General features: G+C 37.7%; 2 protein-coding genes across 4 annotated transcripts in view; one reads left to right on the forward strand and one right to left on the reverse strand.

Moving 5' to 3' along the window:
* prdm6 (PR domain containing 6) overlaps positions 1 to 11150 on the forward strand; it is a 107278-nt gene that overhangs the window by 40535 nt on the left and 55593 nt on the right. The window lies entirely within an intron of this gene.
* Positions 1998 to 7594, reverse strand: LOC116054027 (GTPase IMAP family member 8-like). 3 transcript variants are annotated; one of them, XM_031305309.2, is made up of 4 exons: positions 7489 to 7588; positions 7256 to 7358; positions 6844 to 6921; positions 1998 to 4870 (listed from the first exon to the last, which is right to left on the reverse strand). In XM_031305309.2, exons 3-4 carry the CDS (start codon positions 6860 to 6862, stop codon positions 2073 to 2075), a joined length of 2817 nt encoding a protein of 938 aa, XP_031161169.2. In that variant the 5' UTR covers positions 6863 to 6921; positions 7256 to 7358; positions 7489 to 7588; the 3' UTR covers positions 1998 to 2072. The 3 variants fall into 3 exon arrangements, with proteins under 3 accessions (XP_031161169.2, XP_035852820.1, XP_035852816.1); XM_035996927.1 differs by lacking the exon at positions 7256 to 7358 and having other exon boundaries at positions 7493 to 7594; XM_035996923.1 differs by lacking the exon at positions 7256 to 7358 and having other exon boundaries at positions 6844 to 6929; positions 7493 to 7573.

The following is an 11150-nucleotide window of genomic DNA, read 5'->3' on the forward strand; positions in this document are numbered from 1 at the left end:
AGGACGGTCTTGGCACAGGTAGAACTGGCAAAGGGATTTGTTGTTGGAATTTTATTACCGCCTATGGCTTCATCAGTCGATGTCTGTACTATTTACGCCCGGCCAAAGATAAGTATGTAAGTAACTTCACTTCATTAAGATGTTTGAAAACTGTATATTTACAGTATGCTGTTAAAAGAAATACAGAGTGATGGGTCTTTCTCTACATAAACAATTTAGCATCAACATAAACTTTTAAGCATCTCAAAGTTGGATTGGAAAGGTCCTCCTGTTACTATGTTAAACTTACACAAGTAGCTAAAGTGCATAACTGTCAGCAGTAACATTAGGTGTCATCATTTAGATGCCAAAACACTGTCAGATGTTGTATACCAGCAGTTTGTTATTATAACCTTAAGTTGAAATATCAGTGCTGCTATTGTAATATCTTACTTAATGCTAAATATACATTTTTTTTTTTTTTTTATAGAAAAGCAGTTGACTTTCAACCAACTGGATGGTTAAACAAGAAAAAAAAGGAAGTTGTCTTTTTTATTCAGATTTCTATCATGTAGAATTATGTTTGTTGTTATGCTTGGTACAACATATCTTGTTTGATACATGGATACTTGTGGGCCACTAGTACAGGCACATAATTCAACGTATATATTATTTCATGACATTGGGACACATTGCATTGTCATATGTAGTTTGACATTTATAGTAGATCTCTAGGAACAGTCACTAAGTCCACACCGCTTCTAATGAATAAATACACACAAGAAAATTCTTATTAATGGTGTATAGTTTATTTTTATCACCAGAAAACAAGAATACAGTTTCCGATGCGCAAATGAGAACAATTCTAAATGGCTAACTCAAGCATACCACCTTACTGTCAAAATATGTTACAAAATCTTAAACATAACAAATATAGTATTAACCTTCTGTAATTATTAGCACAACTGAACAAAAAAAACACATTTACCTTTGGATACTAGATGTACAATTGAATTGTATTACTGCACTTTATTAATGTAAATGAGGAAAATATACATTACATTTTAAAATAAAATGAATGTGATTAATACTTGTTGTCAGTTTGAAGGTTAAAAAACTTTTTTTCAAATGACAGAACAGACTTTGCAGCTAAGGAAACCTTCCTTCAATAAGATGAAGAAACTATTATTATTGTATTATTCGTCACATACAATACAGTACAATGTAGTGAAATTCCATTCCATCTCACATTTAACCCATCCTAAGCATTAGGAGCAGTGGACAGCAACATACAGCTTCCAAAAAGCAATCGGCTGTACTGAACTTTATAGCTAAAGTATAGACACAGTTACAGTTTCATCAGTTATTATGTTCAGTGATTTATGGTATAAAATGTAAACAGCTCAGACAGTTGATCCTTGTAAATATTTGTCTAAAAGCCTGAACAGTAAACTGACATAATAACACACGTTTCATCTGATGCATATCCAGCTACAGTCACTAGAGTTCCCTCAAAAATCTGAGGGCAAGATTTACGTGTTTTTAAATTATTTATATTTATATATATTTTTTATATTTATATTTTTTATATTTTAGTGTTTGCAAAGTACAACTCTCCCCTTACCGCTCCTCATTTCTCCTTACTGCGTAATGAATCAATAGGATTTCACAAATATAGGTGGAGACACGTTAGCAGGGACTAATGATGCATGCCATTCAATTTCAAAGATAACAGAATATACAAAATAAAACAATATCTGCTTTTGTAAAAACAGTGATGTATGTATGTTAAAGGAAAAACAAACAAAATGAAATCCTAATATCTTAGTTTCACAGTTTGAAACTGTGCTGCTGTAATTGCGCTGCTGTTGTAAAATCAGTAAACCCTATAAAGCCCAAATTATTTAATAATCCTATTTACAGATTCCACTAAATTCACACAATGCTGCCGGGCTAGCCTGTTATACTCTCTAATTATCATAGTAAAACGACAGTAGGACCTATTGAATATGCCCCCCCCCCCCTTGTATGCTTTTAGGCTATAAGTGATGATGTCATTTTGCAACTGAGGGCCTTACAGGCAACACAACAGCTCATAAAATGGAACAGGTCTTTTCTCTGGCTTTCTTTACATGTTCTTGTATCCAGTTATTTCTTTCGTCCTCATGTTTTGTCTTTAGTTCATTGATTTTTTTGTTCAGATTTTCATTGTTTGGCGATTTAAGTGTCCCTGTCAGGTCATTCATTTCTTGTTCTTGTTTTTTCATCAATCTATCAAAGTCTTTCTGATATGCTTTGTGTTTGGTCAGTTGGCGTACGATCAAGTCATTGTGTATTTGTTGCTTCTCCTTCAGATTCTCCATTTCCTTGTCATGCTTTTCCGCCACAGCTGCAAAGTCCTCGGTGTATCTCTGTCTGAAATCATTGAATTCTTCAGCTTGCTTTCTGGCCTCTTGATCATGTTTGTTCTTGATTACAGCCAGATTTTTCAAAAGGGTTTCTTGTAGTTTCATTAATTCTTTCTCCTCTTGTTGTTTTCTGATTTCATCTTGTTTTCTTTGGTTTTCATATTCTTTTTTTTCTTGTTCATATTCTTCTCTGAGTTTTTCAAGTCGTTTTTGCTCCTCCTCTCGTCTCTGTTGATCTTCTCGATATTGGTTCTCCCACTTTTCCCTTCGATCCTTATTCCAAGTCTCTTGTCCTATTCTTAACGCCTCTTTGTTTTCTATCCATGTTTTGTCAGCAGTTTCCTTTTTTTCAGTTTCTTGATTTATTTTTTCCCCCATAGCTTCAAGACTTTGTTCCCACTGCCTTTGTTCAATTTCATCCTGCATTTTTGTCTTCCTTTCCTCTGCTTCTCTCTTTTCTTCTTCTCTCTTCATCTTTTCCTGCTCCTTATTGATTTCCTCCTCTTTCTTAATTAGTTTGGCTTTCAGTTCTTTTTCTCGTTCAGTTTTGGTTATTTGTTCTGCCAATTCTTTTTTCTTTGCCTGGATTTCTTTTTTATGTTTATTTTCAACGTCCATCATCTCTCTCTGTATGTCTTCTTCCTTTTCCTTCAGGATTCTCTTCACTTCCTTTTGTATGGCTGCCTCAGCTTCTTGAAACATCTCGGAGGTGTAGCAGCCCCCACCATTTCTGTTCACCATTGATTCAACACTGCGCAGTAGCTCTCTGGCTTGAGCACGTTTCTGATCTTCTGAACTTCTGTTATTGAAGACCTGGTATCTTCCTCCACAGTCCTCTATCAGTTTTTCAACAAAGCCATCCTGTATGTAATTCTCAAATGTTTGATTTCTCAGATCATCTCCTCTTGTGAATATGAGAATGATGTAGTCTCCTGAATTCTTGCCAAAGAACTCCTTGATCAGTTCCACAGTATCTTTCTCCTCTTGTGTAAAGCGGCCGATCTTTAGCACTAATAAGAACACATGAGGTCCTGGAGCCAACAAGCTGACACATTTCACAAGCTCCCGTTTAACTTCTTCGTTGGTCAGAGTCGTGTCAAACAAGCCAGGGGTGTCGACTATGATGGCAGTCCGGCCATCAATCTCTCCTGTTTCTTTCCGGCAAAACTCGGTCACTGACTTTGGGCAGGCTTTAGATTTGAAGCATTGTTTGCCCAAAATAGTGTTTGCTGTTGCACTCTTTCCACAACCAGTCTTCCCAATCAGCACCATCCTGAGACACTCTCTATTCTGATGATGATTAGCCATTTCGAGTACAGATTTTTGTTTTGCAGCGTTTTTCACCCGTGGATTGACCAGCATTTTCTTTGTGAAACCTCTGGATTCACCCGCGCTCATCTTTTCCACAGCATGCAACACATCAAAGACCTGCTGCTTGTCTCTAAGGTCAAAGACAATATATCGTTCTCCACAGCTCTGAAGGAGCTCCTGTATGTGCATATTCTCCTTAAGAAATCTTACAACAGCTGGAGAATTACGATCTGACTCCACAGGGACGAGAATCATGGTGAAGTCATTGACTCGAGAGCTCAATGTGTCCTGGATGGTCTCCAACTCTTTCTTGTCTTCATCGGTGAGGGGACCCACAGGTAAGACTAGGATAAAAGCATGGATGCCCTCAGGATCAAAGAGGGTGATACACCTGGATAATTCCTCCATTACTGCCTTCTGAGGTTTTCCATACAAGGCAGGCAGCTCCACCAGGGAAACCCAACGTCCACACACCTCTCCCTGCTTTTTAACACACTCTGATGACATGGCAAATGGACCACACTTTCTTTCTCCCAGAATGGCATTGGCTGCTGACATCTTCCAGGTTTCTAATCTCCCACACAACACTAAGTTCAGAGGAGGTTTGGAAGTCATTGGATCAGTCTCTTCAGTACAGTTTAGATGTCCTCCTTTGTTGTCAGTCACTATGTTCTCCATCTGATCAATCAGTTCTTGATAATCATGTTGGGAAAGATCTTTCTTATCAAAGTTAATGCTGTGCTGCCTTTGTCTGCAGTCTCTGGTGACTTGGTTCACTGAAGAATTCTGGACTTCCCCATTTTGTGTTTTGATGACCATTGAGTATTTAAAAGCATCTTGACCAAAGAAACTCAGGATGAACTTGAATTTCTGTCTGTCCTCTTCATTGAAATCAGTAGGCTTCAGTAACAGCAGGATTACATTTGGTCCAGGGGGGCAAAGAGCCACGCACTTTTTCATCTCGTGTCTCACTTTGTCCTCAGGCAGACTGAAGACATCTGAGGTTTTTACTACTGTTAATTTTTTCCCCCTCCATTCTTTATATATGACTGTAGGCCTACATTGCTTTGGTATTTTTATATCAGAAACGTATTGTTCCCTTGTGATGAAGTTACTTAGTATTGTCTTTTCATTTCGTCGCTTTCCAAACACCAGAATCCTGAGTTCAGATGCTGTAAAAAAACAAAAGCCAAAGCATTACAATTATTGTCCCTTTTCCATTTTTTCAGTGGTTTATACATCAATATATGAAAGGTATTTGTAGACGTAGACTCAGAATTAATGGGTTAAATAATAAATATTGAAAAATAAATATTTTTTCAATCAAATTTTAAATTCTCTTTCCACTAAGTTGGCTACTTCTGGATAATAAGAATATGTTCATTTATTGACAAAAAAAGCATGGATTTTATAAAAAAATATCATCTCCATCAATGTTTGCTCTTGGTATTGAGTAATTTGCAGAAGCTATAAAAAGTATAATGATATAATAATATTTAGGGTCTATAAAATTCAGTTATATGCAAATTTTACTGTTTTAAATCTGGACATCTTAATACCTCCTATTCTTGAGGTTATACAATCTTATACATCTAGTTTTAAGATTGTTTTATTTGGGTACACAGGGGAGGGATGTTTGTCTTTGGTCCTCAATTAAAAAAAGAATCAATCAAAATTTGAACATAAAGCTACATTAATCAATATTTTGCTTTAAGAGGGGCAGAACATCGTCAACACCAAAACAACATGACAGATATACAGCCACTTACCACTGGCTACAATGTTATCAGTACTGTTTTAATTAACTACTTGTTACGTCTCTATCAGACACCAGGCCACTTTGGCAGATGTGATCTGACGTTTGGCTCTTTGACTTTAGTTCTGGTTTGGATTGGGCTCAACCCCTTAGAAAAATGTCTGGGTCTTTCTATACTTTGCTCAGCATATACCCCCCCATTTTCATGTTATTATGCCATTAAAGGTGCGTTATCAGTGGTTATCAGCCTCATATATATGGGTTAGAAGGGGCCTGCTACACAGAGTAGTAGGTTTAGAAGGCTGTTATAATGGGGAGTCAACTTGGAGGTAGAGGATGACCACCTCATATCTATGGTAGCGATAACTAATAATGCTCATTCAATCAGCTGAAAACATTCAAAGCAGATGCATACAGTATTAAGGCTTTGACTCCGAACTTCGATATTCGAATATAATAGAAAATATTGATATTCGAACGAATATTAGGCAGCCCTTAATATTCGAATTTCAAACCTGTTATGGGCATTATTTTTTTGTAAATGTGTTTGCTTGTAAACCTTCTTTTCAATTCAGATTCCAAGGCTTTTTCACGCATTTCAAAATGTAAACACGTAAAATCAAGGAGAGGGTTAACTTCTCCTGCTCCGGATGTCTCACCGTGGTCAGAAAACACAGGGGAGACGATTTGTTTCTCTCTCTATGACTCTAGAGTCGCTACTCGCTCTGAAGCTACCGGTAATCACAGTCACTCTCTCACAACACACACTCCCCACACACACACACACACGCGGCTCGACGCACACACCAGCGCAAAAGTATAAACATCAGACCACTTACGTAGGCCACGGTGAAATATCCGACCTTCCTGTTGAAAGCATACTGTTTGTGTTTAATCCAGATGTCGCAGGGTCTGACTTTTAATAAAACTGGTGGCAGTATGTTCTTCTTCTGACAACATCATTGCACGCCTACTGACTGATACACTGCCCGCTGGTGGACAGAACATATACGAAGTTTGATACCAATATAAGCCTTACTGAAGGCATTTAATGGTCAAATATTATTAATAAATATTCGAATATATTCGAATATTAATATTAATAAACAAACGAACTTCGAATATGATTTTTGGGCAAAAGTCAAAGCCCTATACAGTATATATGGATCACAACACCTCGCAAACTTTTGCGTGTTCAGTGCCAACATTTTTATGTGTATGAGCCAACTGAAACTAAACAGTTTAGCTATCAAATCTGTGTCAAGAACACGCCCCATTCTGTTGGCCCTTGGCCATCTTATACACTTCCTCTTAGTGTGGTTGACCTAATTTATGTTGTCATGATGGGTTTCAGTGAACACATTCCTTCCGCTAACAGACCATACTTACCGAATGCTGATCCTGCCATTTTGTCACTTTGCCGCAAACCTGTGGGAGAGAAATTCAAATGGGGAAGCTTTATGGTGTCTGTTAGGTTTTAGGACACAAAACAAAATTACAATAATGAGATACAGTGATAAAGTAAACAAACACAATAAGTCAGAATGTTGTAAGTGTAGTCTGCGTAAATGTATAAAAAGTAGACTTCATCTTCATCTAATTTGAGTCATAGTTTAGTGAAAGTGTTAATGCGTTTAATGTTTTAAAGTCTAACTCAAGTAAAACTGCTCTGAACAAATATTTGTTTAATTTGACAGCTTTTAGGCAAACTTTTAAAAAATAAAATCAGGTTTCTTGCTGGCTGTTAGGTGTCATTTATTTTCTCTATTTCCTCTTCACATACTAAACATTCTGCACTTACCTTAGGTTTTTTTCTGTTGCTTTTTTATTGTAGTTTATCTCTTATTGTAGTTTTTGCTAATCTCTCAAACTTTAGTTCTGGGCTATCTCTTAACAGAATAGTCCTGAGAATTATTAATAAACTGCTTTAATTAGTCTATTGAAAGATTAAGTATTTTCTGCAATACATGTATACATCCTGTACATGTTTTATACACATCTTAATTTTTTTGCATTTATTTTTGGATTGTCTACTTACCAGTCAAATTTCTGTTGTGTAAATTTTCATCAAAGCACGTCGAAGTAGCCGCTCCATTATGAGATTAAATCACCCAGCACAACCTTTTTGTTACCAGAGTTGCCAGGGCGGGGCCCCACCTACAACAATGAAGCAACCCAGTAAAACCAGAACTGTAACTGAATTTTTTTTTTTTTTTTTTTTTTACAGACGTGATGAGTGATTTATGGCCAGAAGGGCAGTGTTTTCCCTGGGTTTTTAGAGTGCTTAGGAATTCAACCCACGTCCGGCCTCTGGGTCGTGAAGGCGAGTCCGGTTAACCCTTTCAAACCACGCTTTCAGGTAGAAAAATGGCAGTTGATTTGAATTGCAAAAATATGTGAAATTGGTGTTTATTTCTGTTATCATTTTTTTAGCTGTAATTGTAACATTTAAAGATATTTACGGTACTTAAACACATGGTCCAACCTGTCTGTTTCTGACGTGCTTATTTTCTGTACTATGTTGCTTCGCTAGCATCTTTGAAAATCTAGTTGTTCCCTCGTCCCCGTTTGCTTAGCTTCGTTAAATTGTATGTACTAGATGCAGGGGTTTTCTACCTGGAAATTATTGTAAACAAACATTGTGATTGGGTCTATTGTCTGCCGATTGGAATTTCCCAGAAGAATGAAATAGGTGTGGGCTTTCCCATAAAGGGAAATCAAAAGTGAAACTTGTCCACAGCAGGATGGAACCAAAGATCAATATGTTATTAGTGCAATATGACGAAACTGACATTTACACAGACATGAAAATCACTCACCTTTCGGCGAAATTCGCCGTTTTGAAACCAAAATAGGTGACCTACGTGAATCGTGTAGATTCAATGAGAAAATGTTTAAGGGGGGGGGGGTTAAGTACTCGGTTTCTGGCATATGACTATTTTAGAAAAATAAATAAATTAAGAAGTCCACATGGGATTTGTTTTGATGCGCTGGATTTAACCAATCATCGAACTTCCACCTACCAATGAAATGAGTTCTAGCCAATCAGATGCAAAGTAGGGCGGGTCTTTGCCGAAATGTAAGAGTGCAGTGCCGGTGTGGTCTCCGTGGTAACGCGGCTAGGAGCATGTAGATACAGGCAGCTTTAGTTGAGAAAGTAGTTAAAACAAAAGGCGCTGGGTATGAATAGAGGACAAGAGGAAACGGGTGGAGATGGGAAGCCGTTTAGCACTTGGTGCCTCAGATTGAGGGAGCCGGGTGCTTCTGCAGCGTATGTTGAAGGAAGATACTGTACGGCAGCAGCGGTAAGAAAGTGCTGCTAGTCACAAAGCTTCGGTCCGTGCACTCTGTCATACGAGTAAGTTACCGGCAACGACAGCTACCGCTACCACTGCGACACTTCCTTTACTGACCGACCGTGATACAAACAATACGTGTGTGCACGTTCATAGAGGAACACGATTTGTCATTAACGATGGCCACTGTGTAAAAGCGATCTGAATCCCAAACTGCCCTGACGCTGTCTGTTTGGAATTAGCATGGCAGGTATTTACGTCCCAGAGTTTAGACGTCTAGCTATATGAAAAGATAAACAATGCAACGTTTTTAATAAATGTAAATAAAGCAGCTAATATCAACGAATATCAATGAATGTACTAATTCTCTTTTTTGATGATGACCTGGCCAAAGTAGTAAAGTTTAGTTTTCACAATGATTCATTGTAGGATTATGATATTATTGCAATATGTAAATGTGTACTCTTTATTTAACATATGGTTGGAAGAAGTAAAAATTGATCCAAAACTTTTTAGTTTTAAAATATTATGACTTTTATTATTGTGTAATGTCAGAAGGACTTTAACTGTTTTGCCAGTCAAATTAACTTTAATGAGTGCATACTGAAATATTACACTGTTGGTTGGCAAAAAATGCATCTCAAAATGCATCAGATTGATGCTTTAAAATATGGAATATTTAAAATTTTCTCCCTAGAGGGGTAATATCCTTCTCACCTTTTTCACCCCTGACCCGTTTTCATGCCTGTTTACATGTTGCGATAAATAAATCATCAAAGCACATCATCGGAGCCTCTTCGTATATTTTTTCCTGTAAGTACATGTACAAACTGATATTGTGACTTTCTAACCAACCTAGCCTAATCTACATCACATTAGTTTGTTCAATGAATTCATTCCTTCACACACTGCTGCCTACACCGTGGAAGTACAGCAAGAAATCTAACTCTATAGGTTTAAGTACACTGCCAGAGTTTGCTGTGTGGGTTCATTTTATAAGTTGAGTCAACATTATCCACGCGGTTCCAGGCTAACTAGAAAAGTCAAAACCTCTCAGATGGTGGAGAAATGTAGCTGGGGCGGTTGCAGATGAGAAGTAGCTGGTACACAAGAAAAATGCCATATCGGTCATGTGGGCCCAATTTGGCTTCAATCAACATAATACAGAATAAAAAAAATCCAGGGGGCAGGTGTGTGCTAGCTGTTGGAGCAGAATCACATTTAGGGCTGCAACAACGAATCGATAAAATTGATAAAATTTGATTATTAAAAAAAGTTGGCAACGAATTTCATTATCGATTCGTTGTGTCGCGCGACACGCCACTCAGTCGCGGGGATAAAAGCAATTGAGTTGAGTGCCGAGCGGCGCGGAGCGAAAGAAAAAAAAAAGAGCAGAGCGGGGGTAGAGGAAATACGGAGAGAGACCGGAGAGACCCGTAACGTTGTTCTGAAACACATGGCGGAGGCAGAGAAATCAGTACGACCTAAGTCATCCAACGTGTGGGAGCATTTCACACTAAATAAATCGAAAACGTGTTAATTGCAAGATAAGCAAAAGCGACACGGCATGGCACGGGCGCACCACGGTGACGATTCAGCACCTAAAACGTCAACATGTTGGAGTCCTTGATGAGGAGGAAGGGAGTTCAACAGCAGGGTAAAGTCACTACACAATCCTACTTTTGTTCCGTTTTGAAGTAAGGAACGTAACGTCCCCTCTTCTGGTGCTGGTGTGGTGTTTACTCGTTATCCAGCTGACTAGCATGACAAGCTAGCATTAGCTCGTTAATAACAGTAGGTAAGCAGGACTAAAGACACGTTTTTATTCACTCGCCTTTTTTGGCCCATTACTTTTTCAATCTATTGTCATATATATGTTCTGTGCTTTGTCCCATATCAGTTATTGTTGACGTATATATTTGTGCATGTTGTGCTTTTTAATTTCATTTTAAAGTTCTTTTATAGCACTTGGTCATCTTAAGCTGTGTTTAAATGTGGTGTACAAATGAACTTAACTTGCACTTACTACAATGATGGTAATAATTTAATGAATAATGTGTGTGTCTGTGTGTGTGTGTGTGTGTGTGTGTGTGTGTGTGTGTGTGTGTGTGTGTGTGTGTGTGTGGTCTGTATCTGCTCTTTGGGTTACTTACCTTTACACAACTATTAACTAAAACAACATGTATGTAAGTATGTATTGAGTTGATGTAAATTAATGTTTTTTTTGTTTTTTTTATCCGATTCATCGATTAATCGAAAAAATAATCGACAGATTAATCGATTATTAAAATAATCGTTAGTTGCAGCCCTAATCACATTAGTTGTAAACCACGAATGTACAGTATGAAAAGAAATGCTACACCTTCTCAAAAGCAGAGTTCAGAGTTTTGTTTACCAGCA

Source organism: Sander lucioperca, chromosome 2 (assembly GCF_008315115.2).
Source record: "Sander lucioperca isolate FBNREF2018 chromosome 2, SLUC_FBN_1.2, whole genome shotgun sequence".
In the NCBI taxonomy this organism is placed as follows: Eukaryota; Metazoa; Chordata; class Actinopteri; order Perciformes; family Percidae; genus Sander; species Sander lucioperca.